The sequence below is a fragment of the Pseudochaenichthys georgianus genome, chromosome 9 (genome assembly GCF_902827115.2).
Source record: "Pseudochaenichthys georgianus chromosome 9, fPseGeo1.2, whole genome shotgun sequence".
Lineage (NCBI taxonomy): Eukaryota > Metazoa > Chordata > Actinopteri > Perciformes > Channichthyidae > Pseudochaenichthys > Pseudochaenichthys georgianus.
This window is the reverse complement of record NC_047511.1, coordinates 9789501-9817378: the sequence shown is the minus strand read 5'-3', so window position 1 is coordinate 9817378 and position 27878 is coordinate 9789501. Positions and strand designations below refer to the sequence as shown.

At 39.9% G+C, this 27878-nt stretch overlaps 1 protein-coding gene across 1 annotated transcript in view; it reads left to right on the top strand.

The window, feature by feature from the left end:
- Positions 1–27878, top strand: part of LOC117452310 (protein unc-13 homolog B) — a 146620-nt gene that overhangs the window by 80480 nt on the left and 38262 nt on the right. Inside the window, 10 exon segments of the mRNA XM_071204287.1 lie at positions 36–199; positions 1916–2066; positions 14357–14425; positions 15076–15165; positions 15715–15855; positions 16671–16945; positions 17380–17465; positions 22302–22428; positions 22954–23050; positions 27686–27829. Of these exon segments, the coding sequence (XP_071060388.1) occupies positions 36–199; positions 1916–2066; positions 14357–14425; positions 15076–15165; positions 15715–15855; positions 16671–16945; positions 17380–17465; positions 22302–22428; positions 22954–23050; positions 27686–27829 (1344 nt within the window).

The window sequence follows — 27878 nt, the reverse complement described above, 5'->3', positions numbered from 1 at the left end:
TTGTCTTGTTCTCCCAAAAAAAATGTCTTCTGTAGAACATGTTCCACTTCTCCACGGACATAGAGGGGGGCGGCGTCGTGAAGATCCCAGCGGCTCACGGAGACGATGCGTGGAAGGTTTACTTTGATGAGTTACAGCAGGAAATTGTGGACGAGTTCGCCATGCGCTATGGCATCGAGTCCATATACCAGGCCATGACGTAAGCTCAGTGTGTGTGTGTGTGTGTGTGTGTGTGTGTGTGTGCGTGCGTGCGTGCGTGCGTGCGTGTGCGTGTGTGTGTGTGTGTGTGTGTGTGTGTGTGTGTGTGTGTGTGTGTGTGTGTGTCGTTGTAACGAGAGGTGGGAGGAGCTCTCATGAACTATAACCAGCTTCTAAATGTGTTTATCACATCAAATTAGAAAGGATGACCTTTCACCTCAAAGATTGCCAGGCTGTTTGATCCGATCATTGTGGGCAGATGGAGACAGCCTTAATGAGCACGCACACATTTATTAATGTTGTGATTTGACCTTAAAGGGACAAAGAGGGCCTCTGAGTTTATCTTGTGCAATAGAGAAGCACACAACAGATAATATAATCACGCTAGGCAGACTTGAATACAGTGAAGTTGTCAGCATAAATTGCTCGGACTACAGTATGTCCCAGTGGAAATGGATAAAAGGAGCGAATCAATAACTCGAAAATGGTAATTAAAATACACTGTGGCTGTTATAGAAAAATCACATCTTACTGAAAGCACTCTAAACCTCAGCAACATTTTTGTTTATTTACAGGAACAGACTATTAATGTCTGTTTTCCTGGATCCTACACAAATGACTGCATGAGTTGAAACATTCTCCCAATAAATCATAATAAATGAAGTGTTCTCAGCACAGAGCTGAAAACACTTCCATTAGGAAAAACGTGCTGCACTTCAAAAACGATGCAAATATAAAAATACAAATGTTTAAAATTACATTCAAATTAAGAAACATCTTCTCCAACTGGTAATTATTATAAAAACTTACACAAAGTCAAAAGGATTTTCAACCTTCAGTAGTTGATTTGTCTTTTTTAGTGTTATTTATACATTTATTATTATTAGCATTGCAAAATAAATGCAATATACTAAAGAAACAGTATAGGGAGGTATAGGGGTAAACAACTAAAATCGTTAAAAAAGTTAAACTTTGGGGTTTCTGTACTTGTAAGATAAAAGAGCTATGAAAAAATAATAAATAAATAATGTAAATAAATGAGTTTATCTAAAAGGAAAAAAAGGAAAATTATGCAAAAATGCAGAAATGAAAATGCTTATATTTATTATTGATATGTTATCTTTATATTTTCCCAAGTATTAATCCATGACTTCAGAGTTGTGCTGACATTAGGGTTAGGGTTAGATTTATATATATTTTTCCACAGATTATTTTTGCAGACATTTTAAATGAAAAATGTAGAATAAAATAATTTCTCACTATTAAGGCCGAGATGTTTCTTTTTTAAATTAGTTAATATGTCTTAATAACATAATGCAAATGGACTGTTTCATGTTAAAGATGCAACTGATATATTAATGTTATTAATCCATGGCAGTTGCAAAAATGGCCACACTTGTGATCCACCACTTTGACTCCCCTTATTCATTTGAGTTGGTTTTCCTCCCGCCTCTCTGTCTATCTTCTCTCTCTCATCTCCAATTATGCCAAACCCTTTACTCCCTCCACCCTCCTTGATCTCCACAATTTATGTCATCTGTCCTCACGTCCTTTGAACTTTCCGTCTGGCCTCTTAATGTCTTCCTCTCAACTCTTCTCTCCTTTGCTACATCTGTCTCATCCTCCCACCATGTCCTCACCTTTTTACCTCTTCAATCTCCTTACATTTCCCTCCTTCCAAACGTGCTAACCCTCCCTCCTTTCCTTTACTCCTCAGCCATTTCTCTTGCCTGTCCTCTAAGTACATGCTGTCAGGGGTTCCGGCAGTGATGAGCACACTACTGGCCAACATAAACGCCTTCTACGCCCACCCAACCGCCTCCACCAACGTCTCCGCTCCGGCCAGGTTTGCAGCCTCCAACTTCGGGGTAAGTGGTCACCACACGCAATAAAATAAACACAGAAAAGTCTTTCCAACACAATCTGACTTATCAAGATGATCCTTTTTTGTTTGTAAAGCAACTTTTGATGCAAAGACTGATGTGCTTATCCCGCTTATTATCACGTTTATTACGCCACTACCTACTACTGTACATAAACCAACGATTTGATTCACAGCACTGATTTTAAAAGGATTTGATTGATTTCAAAATAATCGTATTGCAATTTAACATAACTTAAAATGAACAGCGGCTCTGATCGAGGTTTTCTGTAACTATCCGAGTCTATTCACATTTTATTTTCCATTAACTAGTCTTTAAACAATGCCAGCGCCCATACCGTTTTCCTGTTAGTGTTTACCTCCTGTCTGTCTTCTTCTATTTATTTCCAGCGCTGTCTTTTAACCTCTCTCCTTCTCTTGCACTCTTTTACTTGAGGTGTTAAGCCATCATGAATTAAAAGTTTCGGTATATCCACAAATAAAAAAAGGAATATTCCAAACGACCTACTACTGCACATAGTCACTTGATCCAACTTGTCAACTTGTTCTCCAAAGCAGAGTTCTGTTAGCGAAAATGAACAACCTCTGAAATGTCCAAATTGACATATCAGAATCGAGTATTCATCTCTCAGCCGTGTAATAAAGGCCAAAAAAGACACTTCACTGTGCCACAGAAAACGACCTCATCAATCTAAACGTGTTGATGAGGCTAGTGATCAATTATTTGTACTGTTGGGAAATGACCCAACATCATCAGTGGTGGTGCTCAAAAACCTTTGACATACATTATAGAAGTCAGTCCCAAGTTACTTCTTAAACACTACTGATATTATTCTGATAAAGCCTGGGCAGTCTCTCAAAATGACCCCGATGTGAATATTGGTCGCATCTCAATCACAGGTCAAAACAATGACAGTGGCACCGCCTTGGGAGGAGCTGCAATATTCTCGAGACGACATGTTTACCTTGTCAGTTGTTTGTCCTTCCAGAGCACTGTAGATACACAGCAGCAAAGCATCAAGGCATTTTTTGAAATGCAGATGGTGATTGGAATGATTGAATTGGATTTCAGGCTTAAAGCACACACACCGCAAGGAGTTCAGACATTCAGACAAAATAATAAAAAACAGACTTTTATAGAAGCTGGGGAAAAAAGAATTAATTAAATGAAGGTGAGAGATGTTTGAATAAGCCTTAAAGCTACAGTTTGGTTGACACCGTTTTCTTACAGAAGGTGACCCAGTTTATATGTCAAATTTCAATATTCCATGACTCCCTGTTTTTACTTATTAGTGCGAATGCTGTATACAGCATTCCACTATACAGTAGTTATTCTGTTTCTTTATTCTTCAACTTCATCTTCTTCTTATTTAGTGTGAATGCTGTTTACAGCATTCCACTATAGTTCTTCTTTTCTTTATTAGTGTGAATGCTGTTTACATATACTATAGTTCTTCAAATCTTTAATCTTCTTCTTCTTATTATTATTTCAACCAATATTTTGCCATTGAATAACTTCTGCATAATTTCAGCTACAGAAACCATTAAAATATCAAACTATTCAGCCTTTTCAGCACCACTTTAATCTTTTTCTAAATATTTCATACTTTTCAAATGTTCAGCTTTTTAAACTCTTTTTTAACATGGAACTCAATGGGAGGAACCTTCAAATCCTCTTTTACCTACACCTTGCGTCGAATGCTACTCCTTCCACATACTTCCAGCTAGAGACTTCATTTAAACTTTAACTTCTAATGATCACAAGACCTTCAGCTATATAACGTGTTCTTCAGATTTTTGATATCTTTTACACTTTTTGAGATATTTAACTTAGTTTGGAGCTTGGTAAAGAGGCTTTCTTCAGATTTTAACATTAGTGTGTATTGCGCCGCTCATTAAGTCTAGAGTGCTTTGATCTCAAAACAGAGTGGAGGACAGCTTGAAATTCGTCCCAACATTATTTTAAACCTGCCATAACTCCCAAACCCTACACTCCTTGGACATAATTATTCATGAAAAACGTAGGAAAACCTCTCCTACGTTGAAAAATAAAATAAGCAAAAAAATCAAACAAAATGCCTCTTGAGGGCAACAAAAAAAACGTTCAACATGTCTCCATTAAGGCCCATTGTAAATTCATCCTGATCTTTCCTCAGAGCAGCAGCTGCACACCTTTAGTAAATCTGCCAAAAATGCCACATTATTGACCCAAAAGTACACAAAAAGCAGACTCCGACGCTCCTCACGGTCCTGACATCCTCCACGCGTTGACATTTTACCGAAAGCAGCTACCGTTTTTAAACTATAGTTAGAAATGTAAGAGGTTTATCTCTCATTCAGATCAATGGAAAGGCTCTCCTCTCACAAATCACTGCACATCACCATGGAAACCTTTGATCTCTGCTGATAACGTTGTCACCATGGACACCTTTGATGTCTTGGCTCACACACAGGTGTTATGATTATGTGTTATGATTAGGTGCTCAGCACAGAAACACTGACAACAAGACTGGAGTTTAAGGCCCCGGCCACACGAGGACGATAACGGTAAAACGCATTCCAACACCGGAAAGTTTCCGTCCACACGAGACAGCTCCGTTTAGCTCCAACCGCTGGAGAAGCTGCAGTACATATGCCGAGCCTGTACGTGGCGCTGTAACTTCCTCCACAAAAGCAGTGAAGAAGCATGGTTGTCATGGTTGCCCTTCTGTTTATTCTCCGCGTTGGGGAGTTTTTCGCCAGTCAGACTGTCTCAGCCTATTATTTTCTGTCTGATGGAGACTTCATACTGACTTCAACATGTTCCACATATTTTATACATTATTGGTGATGTATGGTTTTAATTAAAATATTCTGTTGCTTTTCAAAGCATTTTTACTTTATTTTCTCTTCTTAATACACATTCATTTACTACTACTTACATTTTATATCTAACTCCTTCAGCCTATTTCAGCTATAGAAACCATTCAACTATTAAATTATTCAGCTATTTCAGGACATTGAGGCTATACATTTTGTTGTTTATACCTTTTTTAAACCTTTTCTTTTATATATTAAACTTCTTCACTATTTTTCCTACTCTTCCAGTTTAACATTTCACTTTCAGTTTTCAACAAAGTCATTGCAATGCATTTGAGCTGTAACAATTTTGATTAAAATCATTTCACTTTTCTGCATTTCTCCACTAAGTTCAGCAACACACTTGGTTTTTGTAGCTAAAAGCAGCTACAGAGACCATTCAACTATTCAAATATTCAGCTTTTTCTGCATTTAAACCATTCTCACGCATTTTCAGCAGGAAATGCATTTTCTAGTTATCCCAAAGTGTCTGATCTGGACTTTACTGGTTATCTGTGCCAAGGTTGTCTCTAGAGAGGTGTTTTTACATTCCGCTTCTGAAGGTAGAAATGTTGCTTTCCCTAAAATCTGAGTTTCCAATGTTCTCTTTCTCCTCTCTCAAGGGCAGAGGTGAATAGTCAGTATAGGGCGGGTGTTAGTGTAAGCATGTTGAACGTTTTAAAGGCAAGCATGTTAATAGTGTGTTGTTTTTAGATTCAACCTGACCCTGAAGCTTCCTGCTGCTAATGTTGTCAGCCAATGCTAATAGCAAGCTAGCAAACAGCTAAACGTTGCTAACTACACGCCTATCCCTCTGCTAGTTGCCGATGTTGGTGCACAACAAACTCCTCCCCTGATACAAACATGTATAAATCTCTCCAATGTTTGCTCTAACAGAGTGAAATTGACCAGACAATATTTTTCTGGAGTTCCGCAGTTGCTGTAATGATGCTAGCTGTTGGCCATCAGCGTTCGACAGCCAATGGCAAATTCTGAATTTGTCAACGAGAGTGAAATAGCAGATAACTTCCCACCCTTTTTCACATGTATTACATTTTGTGTGGGATACCCACATTAAACGATGTAATAAACAGAACATTTTTATATATAACAAGTGGCGATAGGCAAATGTTAAAGCTGACATCAATGAGAATGACCTGTCCAGAGCTAGGAGGTGTGTTTATGCTGCTTAAAGTTTCCTCATTAAAACGTAATATATTACCCATGTGGGACCTTAGGAACGGCAGTGTACTAAGCCCACGGGCCCCACAGGAGCCACAGACAGGGGGACAATGACAGTTAGAGGCCAAGCTTAATGACTTCTGGGATTTTTGCCAATAGTGGAGGATTGATTTGTCCTACTGGTTGCACTCAGACTCCGATGATTAATGATCGACCGGTGGCAGGTAGCTTTTGTTGTAATTGGTCAGGGAATGCAGCCAGTCTTGCTTCAGCATGGGCTACAGCTGTGGGGGTCTATATTGGGGTTGCTAAAACCCCTGCTTTAGTTTTGCTGAATACAGTCTTTTATTTCTTTGTGGGGTTCCGGGTAAGTAATTGGTTTCATTAAGCCATTCTCTTGTGTGATCATAGTGAACTTAAGTAACAGGCTAATGACTTAACATAAATTCATTCATGACTTGAAGTTATGTATCAATTAATGTATGACAAATCTTCACAGAGGACAGACATTAATGAATGACTAAACGACAATTTGCTAGCGTTTTGACTCCACATAAAAACGAATTATCTTAAAGTGACATTCATAAACATTGATTGACCTATGAGCTCCAAGCCATTTATTAGGGGTGTGACATACTAATAGGGAAGGGAAGAAAAGCTTATTTGTGAAGAAAGGACATTCAAAATGCTTTACATAAAGAGGCATCAAGGGAAAGAAAAAAAAAGGTTGTTAAAATCAACTGATAAGAATTGGAATAGCATTCATTAGTACCACAAACTTCTCTGCAAGGTGAGGTCGCCACTATTGTTAAAGTTACATGAGGAAAGTAATACTGCTTCCAAGAACACTAACTCCTAGTTCTTCCCAGTAGGAGAGAGTGACACACAACCATAAAGTTGTGGAGAGTAGTTATAACTGACGTGGTAACCAAGAGAACCAATCACTTACTCAGCACAATGTTTTTGTAACAGTCCTCATTTGGGCCGAAAAGGTAACATAGGGATCACATTTATTCTTCTTTCTTAGATATCAAAGAATTAAAAAAAAGAATGTTTAAATGAAGTTACTGAAAACTAATATGATTTCATTCTATATCAATTACAAATATTGGCTTTATCTCTAAGGTGAAGACAATTCCATTTGGGGGCTTTTGTGGCATGTCATTCTTTGCTCTATCCTTAAATGTTCTCTTATGTCATCTGACAAATAAAAGGCAAAATGTTATATAAAACTTTTTTCAAACGGCTGTTTCATAATAATATTTGAAAACCATAGAAACTGTTCACACATGCTTATAAAGAGCTTAATGAAAGGGGCCCTATTTTGCTAATTGTTAGGTTCATATTTGTAATTTAGCCTCTACTGTGACAGGTCTCCATGCTTTAATGTTCAAAAAGCTCTTTATTTTTCTCATACTGCCTGTGCTGCAGCACCTCTTTCACCCTCCGTCTGAAACCAGAGCCCAGTCTGCTCTGATTGGTTAGCTGTCCGGCTCTGTTGTGATTTGTCAACCGCTTAGAGGTGTTTCTGTCCCTACGAGAGAATTCCCTCTTGACTTGAGGGAACTTTTATTTTATAAAATGGATACGTCTTTGCCGTAATCTATAATGATTTGTTTTCCAGGAACCCCATTGTTATATTGGTTTGTTATTCACAAATCCTTCAAAAGAGGCTTGTTAATATACTGAAATTATTCCAAGGTATTTTGTAACAACTTCAAATCATTGAAGTTTTTCTTCAAATCATTGAAGTTTTTCTATCTCTCTTTTGTTTAAATGTTTTTGTTTTAATGTTGAGTAAAGCCAGTTGCAATGCACTTGTTGCCATGGCAATATGGTGATAACTAGGGATTGGTATCGAGAACCGGTACTAAGTCAGTACCGGTACCTGATTGGACGGTATTGGTATACCGTTAAGCCGCTGGACAAACGGTGCGGCTATCGGTATAGGAATTACGCTACTTCCTTAGTTTAAACAATTCTGGTTAGTTGGGAACCCTCATCCCGTGTGACGTATCCGGTTTGATTACCACTCTGATTGGCCACTGTGAATGCCACTCGTTGTCTCTCCTAACAGCGCTCTTATTATTGTGAGACTCCCGGGGACAGACCACAGGAGCAGACGCAACATCTTGCTAGAAACAGCATCTCAAGGCTTCTTAACATTTAACAACCTATTATGATGCATACCCACTTAACGGGAAGAGACTCAGCTAACAGACGATATTAACCATTTTACCGACACGGATCAGAAGTCCAACACCTAAAGTCTAAATGAGTCTAAATCAACACTTAGCAAAACGGGCTAACAGAGCTAATGGCTACTTTAGCACTTAACTGGCAAAAGTAATCTTTTCTACGTCACTTTATCATAAAAACGGTTAATCCAATGTCTCTGTGTAACTTTAAAATGATTACTGATAATCCATCATTCCAATTATAAATAATAAACGCAATAAACGGATTATAATGGTTAGCCGACCGGAGCTTCCGGTTTAGGAGCGACTCGTTTTAACTGAACAATGGTCATGTTTACATGGATTTATGAACTGCCTCTAATTACCGCCCACCTTCCAGAGACACACTGTCAAACACACTCACACCTGCTTGGCAAGACATTGAAAAAGTTACATTAAAATAATAAATACAAATAAATTACAATAAAATGACTGTTGTTTAATCTTCACATCTTGTAATCATGTCTATAATTTGAGCACCAAATTATTGAAAAGTATCAATAAGATTATCGAAAAATAACGAAAGCAGTATCGGTATCGATAAAATCCCTAGTGATAACAAATCAGCAAAACTTCAGTTTAGCAATGTTCTACCTTGTATCGTCTGTGTCAGTCTTTTCACTCCCTTTCTTCCTGACAACCTGCAACTGTGAGCTGAGATTACATCATCAGCTCACAGTTTAAGTTACACTGTTTGTTATGTTGTGTGCGTGCGTGCGTGCGTGCGTGCGTGCATGCGTGTGTGTGTGTGTGTGTGTGTGTGTGTGTGTGTGTGTGTGTGTGTGTGTGTGTGTGTGTGTGTGTGTGTGTGTGTGTGTGTGTGTGTGTGTGTGTGTATTTTTGCATTTGTTACCCGGGGAAAACACTCATGAGAAACCCCGGCTGTTGTTGTGCCTGCTGTGACGTTAAGTTACTCCGTTCTCCGCTTGTAATTATGCCGAAGCTTCAAAGTTGTATTTATCATCTGAATTTGCCGAAACAAGTTTAATATTCTGAAAGCCAAGACTTTGTTTATTTGAAATCAGATGAAAACAAACTGTAACGGACCCTGCCGTGTTATCTATGATTACTATACTCTAACATTCATAATTTCAGCCGGAGAGATAACATGAGGCGGCGCTGCGGAAGAGCAGAGTGCGAGTGAGAGCTGTCATCTTCCCTTTCCAAGCTTCAAACATGTATTTATCGTGTGATTTTGGAAATAAAAGTTTAATATTCTGAAAGCCAAGACTATGTTTATTTAAAATCACCCGAACCCCGAAACAGTAGTTTTTTACGCAAATCCAGGTTTATTTTGAAATGAGCCGTTGCGACTTCCGACTGATTTCGATAGAGCGGGTCACATATAACCAGGAAGGAAAACAGCTTTAAGTGTTTCTCTGGATGAATTTCCACTTATTCAATAAAAATAAACTCTCTCAAAATGTTGTCCATCTTTTCCCTTTAAGTCGTTATAAAATAAATAATTCTTAACAAGAAAAATATCTTCTGAGATTATTAGTTAAGTACCTGACCTGCTAAATAGAGTGGTCTGTTTCTTACATGCCTTATACGCAAATTAACAATAAAAGGTTAATCACCAACTTCAGTTTGGCTCTTGAATTGTTTCTGCTTTGGGGAACAGTTCCTCCAGGAACCGAGCAACACATGACGTTTCCTCCCAGGATAATTCAATATTGTCTGCCTTTGGCAACTTCTTAAAGGCACCCGTTATTAGCTTGTGGTGGTTCTGCACCTGCTCCACACGAACAACTTTGCTTTGGTGCTGAAACCAATATTTTTATATTGAGAATTATTAAGACACTCTATCGATATATATGTTCTACTATGTAATTATTAACTGTTTATGTTGTATTTATTTTATTCTTTTTTATTATATTATCCCAATAATGGATGAATAAAGTCTATTTAATCTAATTTAGAATGTATTGTATTTCGCTCAGGCCACTTAACTGAATTGTGAGGTGAGGCCTTTGGGCTTGTCATATCAATTATTCCCATTAAAAAGAAAATACATTTATTACACATCCAATGAATTGAAACACATGTCAAATGTTGTATGAGCACATCAATTTTGTCCAGCCGCAGGGGATGTTCAGATAAACACTGCAGTAGACCTGAAGGGTGTAGTCTGCCCATGTTGGAAGGGGAACAAGGAGAAAGGAGCCAATTACAAGGAAGGGCACTGTGACAATGTGTTCTTTTTTAAAGGTCAAAACTGAACTATCATTGTCTTATTTTAGGTCTGTGTTTGTGTGTGTGGGGGTGGGGGGGGGGGCTAGTGGAATTTAAGACATTTTGTCGGGTTCTCACTTTTTCAGAGGTCTGTCTGAAAGTTAAAGAGGCCCTGATTTTTGGGTTTTCCCTTTCCTGTAGTTTGTTAATGGGTTTGTGTTCGAATCCATGTGCTCCTTCCCGAGTCCCTCCATTGGACTCGTTTGTTAACTCACGCTTCTATTGGCTAGAGCTCCAACACATTGTACGTGATCAGCTTAGGGGCGGGACAACTTTAAGGGGTTGACCGATCAGGGTAGACTGGACTCTGGTTTCAGACGCAGGGTGAAAGACCAAAGGCAAAATACCTTTTTGACCAATAAAGCATGGAAACATGTCACAGTAGAGGCACAACATACATACAAATATGAAACTGAAAATGAGCATAATATGTCCTCTTGTTGATTTTATATTTTAGGGTAATGTTTATGGTTTAGGGATATGACTGGTGATACATATTTTTCTTGCGTATCCTAAAAAAGGCAGCATTTGTTTGTTGGCATTGTTTTTTTTAAAGGGTTTGATGAAAATGAAAAACATTTCCCAGCCTTATCCTGTTAGAGATACATGTTGGCATAAAGTTGTGAAAGTTAATGTTAGGGCATTTATCCCTCCCTTTTTCGATCCAAAATCAAACTCATCTCCTTGCCTCCCTTAATTCCCGTGAGTCAGAAAGATAAAACTGTCTCTGCCTTCTGTAAAATAATTCCCAACTTGTTCCTGCCACCATGGGACACACAGAGAGACACAAACAAAACAACAATGTAAAGAGTCTTTCAAGAGTTGATCAAAACTTGGCAATTTACTGACTGCTCTTTACCAATACTGGTGTTTTTACGCCAGGTAATGTTGGCCATTGTTTGGACTTTCATCCAAAGATAATAGCATAGGGAAACCCTTTCCAATAATCTAAAAATGAACACAAATGATGCTTTGTAAAAAGGAAAGAAGATGGTGCAAGTGATTGTCAAACAAATTGTTACATAATCAAATTCAACATTGTTGGATCATCCAATGCTATTACTTTACCTATTAGATACATGTGAAACTATTGGGTCACTTTTGCCAATTTCCAGTGAGGCTGATATTCCTGCTTCTCCTACCACTTCCCTCTCGTTCCCTCTGTCAGACAAAAACTAATTTTATCTCCTTAGTTTGTCAGCCATGTCGTGATTTCCCTTCGCCAGAATACTCTCTCTCTCTCTCACTTCGTGTTTGCTTTCTTGGCATGACATGGAAATACATGTGTGTTGCCAAAGCATATGAAGGAAAGTAGTGGATACATTACAAAATAAGCAATGGGGATACCACTCCTGGCCGCATCTCAGGCGGAAGAGCTGGTTGGCTGTTAATCAAAGTGTGGATGGATCCCCGGCTCCTTCTGTCCATGTGTCTGCATGTTTTTAGGCAAGAGACTGAAGACAAATGGCTCCCTCTGGGCAGGCCCTTCATATGGTGGCCGACAACTGCAAATGCGCCGAAGCGGCCCAAAACATTTCAAATAGGAGAAATGCGCTGCAGCTTCAGGAACAATTTAAATATAAAAACACGTGCAAAAACACATGCAGAGGAAGAAACATCATGCGATCACATTGACCAAGCTGATAAAACGTACAGTTGGCCAACTTTGCAATCCCCAACCATCATCTAGCCTTCGGGTCCCAGCTGTGTGCATAATTGTTTTCGTGTATCTGTTTTTTGAGCTTCTTGCAGCCTTTTTTATTTGGAGTGTTTTATATTTGCGGCGTTTCGTTTATGCAGCGCTTTGAGTAAATGCCGTGTATGTTTCGCCAAGTTGGTGATGTTTTCTAAATCTGTCTGTGTTGTGAAGTTTATTCATTTGCATGTCTTTTGGCACATGTATGTTTTTATATTTGCATGGTTTTTAAAGCTGCAGTGGCTTTTTCCTAATGGAAGTGTTTTATGCCGTTGTAGTACATTTGCCGCTATACCCTCCATGTGAGTGAGCAAGTCTCCTTAACAAAAGCATCTGTTATGTGAATGTAACATTAGAGAACAATGACGGTGTTTCTTATCAAACAATCTTTTGTGTCTAAAAAGCGTGTCATTAACACCCCGGTATTCCTCCGGAGGGTGGCTGGCATCCCCCTTAATGATAAGGAGGGAAGTTCAGTCATCTCGGAGGGGCTCAGAGTAAAGGAACCTGTTGAGGTGGTTTGGGCGCTTGGTAAGGGTGACAGGGAGGTGTTCCAGGCACGTCCAGCTGGTAGGAGACCGGGTCAGACCCAGAACCAGGTGGAGGGATTATATCTTTATGCTGGCCTGTGCGCACCTTGGAATCCCCCAATCAGAGCTGATTAATGTGGCCAGAGAAAGGGAAGATTGGCACCCTCTACTGGAACTGCTTCCTATGCCATTCTCGATAAGCAGTTAGATGGGTTGATGGATGGATAACTCACCCCGTGTTACCTTGAATATCTGGAAAAAACCTTGTTTCCCTTGCATGCCTCGACAATAAACGGAGAATCCTAAAACTGAGAAAAGTCTTAAAGAAGTGAATGGGGAACGGTCTCATTTGTCCAGTTGCAGTCTTAGTATTTACCAATCAGGAGCGCTGACCATCTACTATTGACATAGTTCTGATTTAGATTCTAAACAAATCAGAACTATGTCAATAGTAAGGTTAGTGACAATGTGTTTTGTAAGTAGTGAGCTTCTGTAGAACTTGGTTGAGATACTTTCTAAATGGATGTTTTGAACATACAGTTCTTTCAAAGTTGTTAAATTAAATCCAAATATAACTAGAATTCATCAAGACTTCTCACTGTTTTTCAAATCTTGTGGAGGCAAGCAAGAAAAGCAGAGTTTCTGAAAGACTTCAAGGTAACACGGGTTAAGTGATTAATATAAAGATAGTCATTGTGTGGGTGGAGTATTCCTATAAGATCTGTGTTGAGTTAAACAGTTATTTGTCATCTTGCTGTCTCTTCTTGTAGCAGCATGTACTAAAGCAGACTGCCAGTCGTGCAGTGTTGCTCTGTTCCCCCTGGGGGAAAAGCTTTTCATTATCAGCAAGGCTCACACAGCCAGGTTCTCTAATGGTTTTATACTTTGTGCAGAAGAGTGATGGCTCCTCCGCTGGCAACTACAGTACAACAAAATGAACATATTTTACCGTGATTTAATTGTAATACACGTTTCAAAATGATGCCGAAGTAACAACATACTGATACCGGTTAGTAAAAACCATGAATTAATGCTTTGACAAGTCTGCAGACAGACGGCAGGTGAAAAACCTTTTAAAATGTGTGTTTTCTGAATGGAGATCTGCTAAGCTAACGCAGTATATGCTCTGACCGTCCACACTCACAACAACGGCCTACAGACATAAATAAACCAGCGACTGTATTCGCCATGACACAGACAGTCTGTGGTTTGTACTTGTTTAACTTTTGTCTAGTTTCTGAACAGATATGAAGAGCTGTGAGCTCTGAGTGCTAACAGCTAACGGCTGATGTTGGTTTTGTGTTTCGCATTGAAGATGACGTCACGGCTCCGCCTACACTGCGTTACTATAGTTACTACCCCAGTTCCTAAACTGTAATGGAAACGCAGCATAAAGTGAGCCTGGCCTACCAAGGCCTAACTATACTATACTGTACTCAGCCGTGCGAGGCCCTGCAGTGGAAATGCATCATAGGACACATTCAAACACACAGAGGCTGCAAATTGTCTGCTTTGTTGCTGTCTGAACAAAAGTGCCTTTCTTTTCTCTTTCCGACAGAGAGATCGTTTTGTGAAGCTCCTGGATCAGCTGCACAACTCCCTGCGTATCGACCTCTCCATGTACAGAGTGAGTCCCCGCTATCAGCTGCTTGTATTCTGTCCTTCACCACTCACAGATCTTTAGATTCAGTCCATCACACTGACATTGGCCCCATTCATTCACTAAAGGTTGGTATGTATGAATATGAATGAAAACAAGTTGGATAAACAGCCTCAAAATGTCTTCAACTAATATCTGACTCCCTCCTGCTGTCATGTGGCTTCATTATTTCCTCCAATATGCTCTTGATGTCAAAAAGACTTTCTTCTTAGCTGCTCAGATGTTGTTTTTCTATCTAATGGGTTCACTGCACATCTTTCATATTTTTTTGTCAGAATTATGTAACACTTGCTTTTTGTCTTCTTTATGCTGGTAATGCGTTGAACATTAGAGAGACAAACAAGGGACAGATATCGGTTAACAAATATGTGTGTGTGTGTGTGTGTGTGTGTGTGTGCGTGTGTGTGTGTGTGTGTGTGTGTGTGTGTGTGTGTGTGTGTGTGTGTGTGTGTGTGTGTGTGTGTGTGTGTGTGTGTGTGTGTGTGTGTGTGTGTGTGTGTGTGTGTGTGTGTGTGTGTGTGTGTGTGTGTGTGTGTGTGTGTGTGTGTGTGTGTGTGTGTGTGTGTGTGTGTGTGTGTGTGTGTGTGTGTGTGTGTGTGTGTGTGTTTCTTTCATAGAACAACTTCCCAGCCAGCAGCAAGCCTCGCCTGCATGACCTCAAGTCAACAGTGGATCTCCTCACCAGCATCACCTTCTTCAGGATGAAGGTAGAAACAAATGATCATTTCAAGAATAATCTACATCATGATACCTTGACTTCAGAATACATGTTATTTGTTGGATGCTGCTTTTGGTTGCTGTGCTTATTTACCTGAAATCAGGACTTTTACTTGTCATGGAGTATTATAAAGTAAGTAAACTAATACTATGCTTTATTCTGAGCACATAGTATTAGTACTTTTACTTATGTAAAGGATCTTCTTCCAAAACGGGTACAGTGTAGACCATGGGAAGTCTCCTCTACTGCCTCTACAAAATATCCAACATTTTCAATTTTGCTCAACGGCAACACTTCCATAGGAATAGAATAGAAACACACTTACACACACTCACACACAAACATACACAGACACACACACAGACACACGTTTGCACACATATTCCTGCATGACAGAGAAAAGTGTGTGTGCTTGTTTTCTATTCCTTTTCTATGTGTATATCCTAGATTACCTGACCAAAGGGATTTGATCATATTTATATATTTAACTACTCCTAAATGTCTGTGTTCCTCCACGTTATGTCTGCCTTGTCCGTAGGTCTTGGAGCTGCCGAGTCCTCCGAGGGCCGCCAACGTTGTCCGGGACTGTGTGAAGGCGTGCCTGAACTCCACCTACGAGTACATTTTCAACAACTGTCAGGAGCTCTTCAACCGCCAGTTCCAGCCCGCCGTCCCACCTGTGAGTGTCTTAGCATCTTTCTGAAACTCTACAGTAGATACTTGAAATGAGCCTTCCCAAATCTGGTTGACCAACATTGATATCAGTAAAATATACATGTACACATGGACATTTTTGCCAATAAGAAATGTCCACTGGTTCTTGACAAACTTCAACAAACAAACAACAGCACATTGTTTGGCCTTTCATTTGTGTTTTGGAATATTGGTGTTTTCATCTTGATATGCCACACCTGTGAGGTGGATGGATGATCCATATAAGGAGAAGTGCTCACTAACAAAGATGTACACATTTTCTGAACAATGTTTGAGAGAAATAGAACTTTTGAGTACATAGAAAAAGTCTTAGACCTTTGATTTCAGTTCATGAAATGTTTTTATATTTGTCTTCAGTGTAGAAACACACGCTGGTCTTAACCCGTATTGATGCACTAATTAAATAAGTCTCCATCAGTAGAGTCTCTTAACAGTGCCTGGAAAGATTGTTGCGTCTAAAGTCATCAAACCAGCCTGTGCTTTGTATGAATTAACAATACTTTAAGCTTTATGGAGTGTGTAAAGTTTCGTCACACACACATGGAGCTAGACAATTTGAAACAAATCAATATGGATATAGCACATTATTGTATTCATTCATTCGTTGTGAATTACTCACTGAAGATAATTTATTGGAATAAATGAAGCGTTACAACTTTTTTTTGTTCTGTGCCATTCATTTCAAAGCGACATGTATTCTCTGTGCATGTGCAGGATATTCATAAGTGTACCATTCTTAAACACACAACATGTCGTCTTCTGCCTTTTTCCCTCTTGCAGCCTAAGCCTGAGAAGGAAAAGAAGATGAAGAAGAAAAAGAAGAAGGAAAAGGTGGAAGGAGAGGAGGGGGAAAACAATGAAGAGGGAGAGGATGAAGAGGAGGAGGAGGAAGAAGAAGATGAGGAGGAAGAAGAGGAGGAGGAGAAGAAAGAGGAGAACCAGCAGGAGGAGCAGGGTCCGAGCATTCAGAATCTGGAATTTTGGCCAAAACTCATCACGCTCATCGTCTCCATCATCGAGGAGGACAAGAACTCCTACACAACCGTCATCAACCAGTGAGCACCAGTCGGAGTTTTATTCTATTTGTATCACCGTGTGTCGTTCTCCGAAAAGTGTGTCAACTTCCATCATCTTATACAATGTGTGCTGCAGCACCTCTTTTCACCCTCTGTCTGAAACCAGAGCCCAGTCTGCTCTGATTGGTTAGCTGGCCGGCTCTGTTGTTATTGGTCAACCACTTAGAGATGTCCCGCCCCTTAGCCTTTCACGTTCAATTAGTTGGAGCGCTAGCCAGTAGAAGCATAGTGATGTCACTACGTCACTGAAGTAAACAAAGGAGTCCAATGGAGGCCTTTCAGGCAGGGTGTGTGTGTCTTCTGCTTGCATGCATGTGTGTGTACTCATCCAACTTGCCTGCGGATGCTGTCACCACCAGATTAGCCAATATGCTCACTGTTTGCCTGAACTCTGACCTCTGCCCCCCCTTCAGGTTTCCTCAGGAACTGGACGTGGGTAAAGTCAGCGCTGAGGTCATCTGGAGGCTGTTCTCTCAGGACATGAAATATGCCCTGGAGGGTAAGAGTATGCGTGTCCATATGCAGTGTGTGTGTCTGTGTGTGTAAGAGAGAGAAGGAGTACTAGCTTGCCGCCTTTGCTCTCCCTCAACATTCACACTTCATTTTTTCTTCATTATCAACTCTCCTTCTTCTCTTTCCATCATCTCTTTCAGTTTTGTACAAAAATGACTACCACCGCCGGAATAATGGTGAGACTATAGTGAAGTATAACTCAGCTGATGACAAGATATAGTCACAACATTGTCAGAGAACCAAACATAATAATGGAATAAAAAAAAGTACAATTTGATCAAACCTCTTTGGCAATGGGTGTCCATAGAATATAGACTTGGGTTGCGGTCGATTTTTTAATTGTGCTTACGAAGGTTCCTAACGGAGTGAAGTACCTCAGTGTCAGCCATGATAAGTGCTGTTCGAATCCTCTCGATCAGGGTTTTCAAAGTGTGGGAAGGTGAGCCTCCCCTCAGAGAACAAAAGAACAGCCGCCCCCCCTCCCAATTATCCCCACACTTTGCCTCCTTATTACACTCACCCCCACTTTAGTGGGAACAATGAGTCTGCGTCTTCGATGCGCACAGGCGGATGATGCGGGGATGCAATGTCGACAGGAATAGATCATCCTCTGGCTGCAGCCTTGACCGGTACTTGCTTTTGATCAAAGTAAGTATTATTACAATTAAAATAAAGGGCGGTGCCGGCCGTCAGCGAACCGAGCCGGCCGTTCTGTGATTCTCCAGAACACACAGATGGCTAGCCCGCCCCTTCCAGAACCGGTTCAAATAATCGTGGTCATACTTCCTCCGTTTTCTGCCAGACGCTGTCTCCTCTCTCACTTCAGGTAACTTCATTAAAAATCGATCCATGTTGCCGCTCGCATAAAGTTAGCTGAAGTTAACTAGCTAGAGCTTTGAAACCTCCTTTAGTTTAGGATACACTGGACATTCCTTTACGAAAGGAAAGGAGAAAATGCTGTCCCACAATCAGGCTTGGAATTTCGTCATTTTAGGGGCAAGGGCATTTGGCCTTCCCGTTCACATTTTTTTCAAGGGCACAAAGGCCACATGACAGGGCACAAAGGCCGTTTGGTTAAATTACGCTGGTTTTACATTTGATCAAGTGTGAATCAAGCTGCTATTTCAGAGTTTGAATCACCCACATGATGCCAGCAAAAACCCACAACTTAACTATAGGATAAACTGAAACATGCATCATCTCACAGAAATATCAGAACTTTAGTTCAAAAAGCCCAGAAAATCATATGAGAAGGATTCCAAAAGTATCCCCTACAATTCCTTCAAAGAGAGACGTATCCTCCTAACTAGTGATGATAGCTCACCAGCTATCGCTAGTCAATCAACATGACGGAAAAGTGTAGCACTAACGTCAACGCCAGTCGTTTTACAAATGGCTGAATGAATAGCAATAGTGTTTCTTAAACGTATACGTTAAGTTCAGCCATAAACCACATAAGTCAGTCATGTATTATATCAAAACCGCTTAGCAAGAAAAATACTAGATTCAAAGGTGACAGCTATCTGCTAGCTTGTAGAAGCAACACAAGATGTAGACCCCTTGAAGGGAAGACGTTAGCGCTATCCAAACTAGCTAGCTAGCTATCGCTAGTTTTCATGACAAAATGTACTAACGAGTCGACTTTAAATAGGCTAATACAATGGTAATTACCTATCAATAGTACTTTCTATAAACACGTAAATGTTAAGTCCTTTCAAATACTACCACATCATATCAAAACAGCTTGGTCCGCTTGCTTACCTATGCTTCTCTTGCTCCCGCGGCTGAGGAGGAGGCTGTCGGGCACCTACAGGCATGTCTGACGGAACAATAACAGCAGAGCAATCGCTCTGATCCACAGGCACGGGACTATACTACTGCGCGCACTAGTCTAACTTCACTGGCATTATTTACACTGGAATTTTTGACAGGGGCACAAAGGCCACTTTGCAAAAGGCCACTTTGCATTTTTTTTCACAGGGCATCACGGCCAAAGGCCATGGCCGTCGTGGCCGTCGTGAAATTCCCACCCTGCCCACAATACCTTGCGGCCGCAACACTTATCGTGACAAAACATTCATCGGTGTTCACGGAAACAGCCAATCGTGACCGAGAAGAAATGTGTTTCATGTATGTTACGGTGTCATTAAGCATTTTACAACTTATACCGTAACTTGCCAAAGTGCTTTGTTTTGAACGTTTAACACTATAATAATCAAAAGGAGAAATATGAACGTTACTTTTTCACTGTCGAATGATCAAATAAAGTCAACATATCATAGTGTGTACTGAGCTGTTTAAAACATGATGGAATGGTGATATACACAGTGGTCAGATGTGTAGGCCTGACAAGTTATGCTTGCCTTGCATTAGTTGTGGGATTCATGTGGATAATTATGTTCCACGTTACTTTTTTATTTCAATTCCGACCTTGGTAATGAAGAATAGAAAACAACACCATAATAGCGCACGGTGTAAAGAACACAGCGGCAGACACACATTACTAATATCCGCTGGCGCAGCAATATAACGTCGGGGGAATTCTCCTATCTCCTTTCCTTAACCCTATGGCGTTGTTTCCTTGAGGTTAAGGAATAGTGATTAAGAAAATATTTTTTTTTTGAAAATTCGACCGCAACCTTGTATTTCATTAGAAATGTTCAGAATACTATAGAAAATATGTATCGTATACTGCATTGAACGTTGACAAAAAGTGTCATTTTCTTAGACTCCTGCCATATGTTGATCCTAAAGTAAATACAGTTTCTATCTCTGTGATGTATTGCCTCTAGTTTATTACATTATACTGTAAGAGTGACTTTCAATTTGAATGCAGGAACAGCGTTAACAAGCTATCAGATAGTGTTATTTAAAATGTGCTCAGCCACTCAATATTCTGTCTTCTGACTGTGACTCGTAGTAACTGTGGAGACTATATTTACAACTGTAACGCTGTGCCTGGGGAAATGAGTTGTGTAGCTCAGTCTGCACCCGTTCCCAAAGTCATTTACCTAGATGTTCTCTGAGTTCAGAATCACACATTTGATCACTGACAAATCCCATTTCTAGGCTATGTTTCCCTGTCTAGTATACTTCCCTTTCTAGTATCCTTCCCTTGTATTGGTTCTAACTTTTATTATCTTGTACCATCTCTTGCCTTTGCTTTATCATACCTGCTGTTCTCTCTGAACTCTCATTCTGTGTTACCATCTAAGCTCCCACCACATTTCGCATCCGCAAAGTTGATTTCAGCGCTGGTAAGACTGTGTATATTTCTGTGTAAAAGTGATTCATGTGTATTAATAATTAATTATCTCCAGCAGAGATTCTCAACTTGTAAGAAAAGAAGAAAGGAAAGAAAACTCCCTTCCCTTTTAGCTTTGCACACCTATCAGCACATTTTATGTATAGCAAAGTGCTGAAAGTTGATTATTCTTTATTATTATATGGTTGGGAATCTCTGATCGATAGACAATGTTTTTGTTCATGAGAAATGAAATGTTACCTTTGCTACTTTTGACACTCTTTTCAATTATTTGGAAACTGCAAGAATAGTTTAAAGGGCCCATGTCATGGCCATTTCTACTGATCATAATTCCATCGTTGAGGTCTACTAGAATACATTTATATTGTGCAATGTTCCAAACTCACATTGGTTTCTCACAGCATCTCTGTAAAGTATGTGTATTCACTCTCTGTCCTGAACGGCTTGTTGGAGCTCCTGCCCCCCCCCTCCCTATGAGCCCAGTGGCCGTCTGCGAGACACAGCTAAACCCAGCCCGAAACCAGCCCGAACACACACCCGCAGCCTGGCTGGGAGTTTGTGTGTGTGCTCACACACCGACTCACAGCCTCGCCGCGTCCCGCCCTCTCAGGGAGGAGAAATCGGCGGAGCTGCAGCTGAGAAAAGATTGATTGTGTGTGTGTGAACGGCTCTGTTAACGGCTCTGCGGACGTAACGTAACGGCTCCGCGGATTGGTCCATGGGGTCGTCGTTACGTCACTTGGTTCCCGGAAGAAAAACAATGAAAAAGAGAAAGCTCCAACGAGGCGTTCTGGGGCAGCACAGTCAGGTCTTTTCTGTGGTAGAGTTGTACTCGCTACAGGGTGTACTTTGAGGGTTTTGACTCTGCAGACCGTTTACATGCAGAAAGACCTTCATAGCAACAAGGGGACGGTGATAACCGGGAAAGCATGACATGGGACCTTTAACGTAACTACATTAGTGCACTGTGGCACTGACTCTAACACTTCTCATGTGTTGGTAGTCTGTAATGCAGGAGTTGTACCATAATTGGAAGGACCCAAAGTAACATCACCATGGAGACTGGACACCTTGCTCTCCTTTCTTCATATTTGTTGTTCTGTTTGTGACGCAAACAATACTGATTGGAATTTGATCCAATCAAAATCCAATCAGTGAAATACGAACGGTACAGAATTTCACCACTTTGTGGAAGCATTTTTCAAATTGCAACCGGTCCAATCAATTTGTCTAACTCTGTGACCAATTCTAGGAGGGGAACTATAATTATCACAGTGTAAAATGTGGTTATGAAACAACGGGTCATTTCATTCTGGCTTTATAGGGGTTCTGAACGTGTGTGTGTGTGTGTGTGTGTGTGTGTGTGTGTGTGTGTGTGTGTGTGTGTGTGTGTGTGTGTGTGGTGTGTGTGTGTGTGTGTGTGTGTGTGTGTGTGTGTGTGTGTGTGTGTGTGTGTGTGTGTGTGTGTGTGTGTGTGTGTGTGTGTGTGTGTGTGTGTGTGTGTGTGTGTGTGTGTTTATATGGGTGTGTGTGTGTGTGTGTGTGTTTATTTTACAGAACACGAGAAGCATAGACTATGTAAGACTGCTGACTACATGAACCTACACTTCAAGGTCAAGTGGCTTTACAACGAGTATGTTAAGGACCTGCCCGCCTTCACAGACACTGTGCCTGAGTACCCTGCGTAAGACACACACACACACACACACACTTTCTCTCTCATTATATGTGTCTTTTCCTGTGTCCTCCGGACAAAAGACTGCTCATCTCGATTCATCATTTCTGCCTTTCTCTTGACATCTACTCAGTTAGTGCATTATAAAAGACCTTTGAGAACTGTATGTCTTAACTCAAAGCAATCCTCACTGAGAAATAGCGCTGATAGTAAAATGTTAATAATGATAACAAAACTAATTGATGAATCATTGTTGAAACAGATGCAAGATGCTTTAAATGAGTGAGACATGCAAAGAATAGTAACCGTGAGAGAGTAAAATCATTCATAATAAGGCTTGTATTTATTCTTATGAAAACGGAACAAACTGATAGACCTTCTTAAACATATGTTTTGAAAAAGGCATTTTTTTAATCTGCAAGCTTCAGACCTAAATATAGTGTTTATGTTTCAGTAGACTGAACAGAGTTGCGACCTGTTGGTTGTTTGTGTATAAATGTATGGTCCTACTTTAAAAAGAACATCTCATTCCAGGTGGTTCCTCCAGTTTGTCCTGGCCTGGCTGGCTGAGAATGAGGAGGTATCGATGGAGTTCATGCACGGGGCGCTGGAGAGAGACAAGAGAGAAGGGGTGAGTCACAGACAGGAATATGCAGTACATGGCCTTGTAGTTAGAACAACTATATGTGAGCCAAATGTAAACTATGTTGAAATATAGAGGACTTTGAGAGATCTTTAGGGGTAACAGTGAAATGAACTGTTGCTGTCCTGCAGCTGTGATCCTAAACACAGTACAGCTTTCAGCAACTTGTGTTTTCTTACGGACTAAACACAATCATCAGTAATCTACTAAACTAGGATTACAAAAATGATGTTGAATAAAGAATATGTGAGCCATGTCTTTATGGTCAGATTTCACCGAAATATTTCAAAAACTGTCCTCAAGCTTTTTAAAATCCAGCATGTGACTGTTCCTTCGACCTTGCACAGTATCCTTTCTTTTATGAGGACATATTTTGCGGTTCATTATTATATTTTGTTCCTCTACTGTGACATGTTTCCATGCTTTAGTGATCAAAAAGGTCTTTATCTTTCTCATCCTGCCAGTGCTGCAGAACCTGTTTTTCGGTTAGAAGGCGATATTGTCAATCTCATTTTTTTATTTCAATTGGTTGAGATAATACATTTGATCCAAACAGTTATGACTTTTTTTGTACAAGATTGCATAAATGTAAGAATTCATATTCTGTGATGTGCACAACATCCATGAACTGTGTTTCATTTCATTTCATTTCAAACCTTTATTTATCCAGATTGGTCCCATTGAGATCATAGATCTCTTTTTCAAGGGAGACCTGCAGCATATAGGTTCCACATGAAACATAAAGCAATAAAGGACATTATACATTATATTTACAGGATACATAGTTATAGACATTTACAAGTGCCCATTGTATCAGCAAGCATTTCATTTAGCCTAGCTTTAAAAAATGCAGAGGAATGAGATTGCTCAGTTTCAATTCTTGCTGAAGATTGTTCCAAGCAAGTGGAGCTGCGCACATAAAAGCTGTCTTACCTAAGACCGTCCTTGCTCTTGGCACATCTAACAAGACTACATCATGTGACCTCAGACAATAGCTGCTTGCAACTCTCTGTGTTATCAGAGAGCAGATATAATACGGGAGTTTACCCAACAAAGCTTTATAGATAAACGTGTACCAATGACTGAGCCTCCGTACAGAGAGTGATGGTAAACCTGCCTTGGTATACAGTGTACAGTGATGTGTAAGCGCTTTACAATTTGTGACAAATCTCAGAGCACTGTGATACGCAGCATCCAATTTGCTCAGGTAATTGGCAGGTGCATTCACATAGACCAGATCCCCATAGTCCAGCACAGGTAAAAAGGTCACAGTGACTAGCCTTTTCCTGGCCTCAAGCGAGAAGCAGGACTTGTTTCTGAAAAAGAACCCTAGCCTAACCCTCAGTTTTTTAAGCAGGTTATTGACATGAAGTTTAAAAGAGAGACAATCATCAAGCCAGATATCAAGGTATTTGTAACAGGCAACAACTTCAAGTTTTGTTCCTTGCGTAGTTACAATATCTAAAACAGGCTCTGGTGTCTTTTTAGCTTTTGAAAAGAGCATTACCTTGGTTTTATCCACATTTAAAAGAAGCTTTAATTCAGAGAGCTGAGTCTGAATAGTGTTAAAAACAGCTTGTAATTTAACAACAGCCTCTTTAATGGAGGGACCTGCACAGTACATCACAGTATCATCCGCATAAAAATGTAAAGTAGCTTCATCCACATTATCACCTACGCTGTTAATATATATGGAGAATAAAAGTGGTCCTAAAACAGAACCTTGTGGAACACCATTAGAAATGTTTAACCACCCAAGACAGTCCATCAAAATGAACACATTGGGACCTCTCAGAGAGGTAGTTCACAAACCACCCCACTGCATTGCTGGATATGCCAATACTGAGTAGCCTCTGCTTTAAGATGCGATGATCAACGGTGTCAAACGCTTTGGAAAGGTCAATAAACAGAGCTGCACAACTCTGCTTATTATCTAAAATAGTAGTAATGTCATTTACCACTTTCATTGTGGCAGTGATGGTGCTGTGTTTCTTTCTGAATCCTGACTGATGTTTACAAGTTTACAACCAGGAGAAGATGTACGAGGGGAATGAGAAGTAACAGATTACTAACATTTTGAGAAACAATGGTAAAATGATTTTTAGAAACAATCACCATAAGGCTGCTTTTGCTACTAATTAACACTGAGGGATGTTGACATGTCGCTCACGATTCCTGCGTGTGATTAACAAAACTGGCAACTGGTTTATTTTTTAAATAAAACCTACTTACAGTAATTGTACAGCCTAACCAAACCTAGCATCATGTAAGAGCTTCTTCTAGAACATGTGTAGCTTCCAGCAGCACATTGAAAACACATTGTTGTGGCTGATCATATTGTATGGAATAAGTAGAGAAAGAGCAGCTTTGTACAACACTGATATTCAAAACAGAATGAAAGACAGACCTTTTGTTCAAGGATGCTTTGATTCATATATTCAAGTTCAGCTTTTTGCCAGTCCTACATTATCAGAATGATGGACGAGTGTTTTCTCGATGCTCCTGTTAGTCCCTATAGAGGCACTTATGTCTGTTGTGGCTCTGGGGGGGGAGTTCAATTAATAGAATGATTTCCAAAAATTGTTATTGGTCATTAGAGAACAATGATCACACAAGCTTTCACATAAGCAGTTTAGTTATGTGTAAACTTAATTGAAAGCATATTTGTCTTCTAGTGGAGGATTGAAGCTGTTTTTCTTAGACAGTTATGTGCTTGCATAATGAGATGGCATTGTCATCGCAGAGGGCACGTTATTTAACGGAACTCTTTTTTATTGGCCCTCAAATTAATTAAAGTGCAGCTTTTGTTAAGTACAAAACAGAATCTTCTTCCCACCAAGGCTTATTGAAGTTACATTAAAGGACTTACGTAAATCATAAATAAATATACCTAAATGCATAATACATGAAACTAAGATGTTCATTTCTACTCACACCTAAGCATGGATGTATAAAGAGAAATGCATACAGCGTAATTACGCTCATTTATAAATGTCTTTTCTAACGTAAGTCAATGGGAAAAAGTGTTTTTGCGCCCGATTGACGTCGCTGACCAGAATGGACGTGGAATACCACAGTTTGGACATTATGACAATGTGCTACAATGGCCGACGTGCTTTCTGGGACAACCTCCAGTTCTGAAAAGTGAAGCCAATGCAGAAGTGCCTTAATGCTTCTTTGTAATGTCCAGCAGGGAGCAACTCCACTAATGGCCAAAAATGTCTGATTGTATAAAAGTCTATACACTTGTTTTTTTACCTCAGTAAACCATTTTCCAATGAGTTTCTGGTCTCGATTATTTATTTAAATTCTTCAATTTGACATGATGTACATTTTTGTAAATTATGTTCCCATTTAGAGTAAAATCAACGATAAACAGAGTTAGAGCACGGGTACCTTGACAGGTCGCTACCAAGTGGTGTTGTCGGGTTTGGTTGTTTTTTCTTCTTACCACTTTAACGTTTTCACAGTGTTTTCAGGAAAGTAACATTAAACATGTAGCTGCCTAAAAAAAAAACAAGATGGCGATGGCCAAACTTGTCAATAAACTATTGGGTGTGTCTATATTTCTAACATTTAGTCTATGGCAACTGGAAAGCCACAGGATCTACAGGTTGATGCTAGGGTGGCGGTGGGGTTTTGATATTATATTAAGGGTTGATTGGCAAACAAATGCAGGAAATACTCTAAGAAAATATGACATTACTCAGCACACATTATCTATACGTCCTTAGTCTTAAGTAGCCTGATAGCACAACTATTATAATTTATCGGAGATTATGGGGAGTCCATTAGGCGACAGATTTTATTGAGGAACCATTAAGTGGTTATCTGCCCTCTTTGGCTCTAATGTAACTGTAACTATGGATCCAAAGTCTGAAGGTTGCTAAAAGAGAGTAACCACAGGATACATCTGCAGGACTCAATCAATTGTGAAATATGTGGCATGGTTCTCTTAACTACCACACTGACCCCTCTGGGCACCATTTATATTTGCATCTGCGTTCAAAAAGAACAGTTAACTGTTAAAGAATGTATCCGAGAATAGGAATAGTGCAATAGTTAAATAAGCCCTTTATTCCTAGACCAGCAATCATTTTAAATGTCTAATAAGTGCCCTGAAATGATAATAATTAGTACTCACATTCACATTAATGGTAGCTAGGAATAGAAATAGGAATGGCTTGAGTTATTAGGAGACTAAGTGGACCGTGGACGCATGAGTCAGGGAGGAAATTGTTGTAAGGCAAGGCAAGGCAAGGCAAGTTTATTTATAGAGCACTTTTCAACGCAAGGCAATTCAAAGTGCTTTACAAAAAAAAAAAATGAAAGACATTAAGCATTAAAAAAGAAAAGCTAATCAAATAAACATTAAGAAAAAAATACATGGATAAAAGTTACAGTGCAGTCTAAAATATAAATAGTTCAATTAAACATTACAAGAAAAAGTACATGGATAAAAGTTACAGTGCAGTTTAAGATATGAATAGTTCAAATAAAAGCAGCGAAGTAAGGAATCTTGAAGAAAGCAGAGCGGATGTGAAGAGTTGCTGTCTTGATTTCATGAAACCGTGGTAATGGGCTAAAATTCTGCATTTTGTGTCCTTCTCCCTCAACCTGCAGTTCCAGCAGACGTCCGAGCATGCTCTGTTCTCCTGCTCCGTGGTGGACATCTTCACTCAGCTCAACCAGAGCTTTGAGATCATCAAGAAGCTGTACTGCCCTGACCCCGCTGTGGTGGCTCATTACAACCGGCGCTTCGCCAAGGTGAGATCTATATATAGATAGAGGTATATATATTTATATATAGACGAGA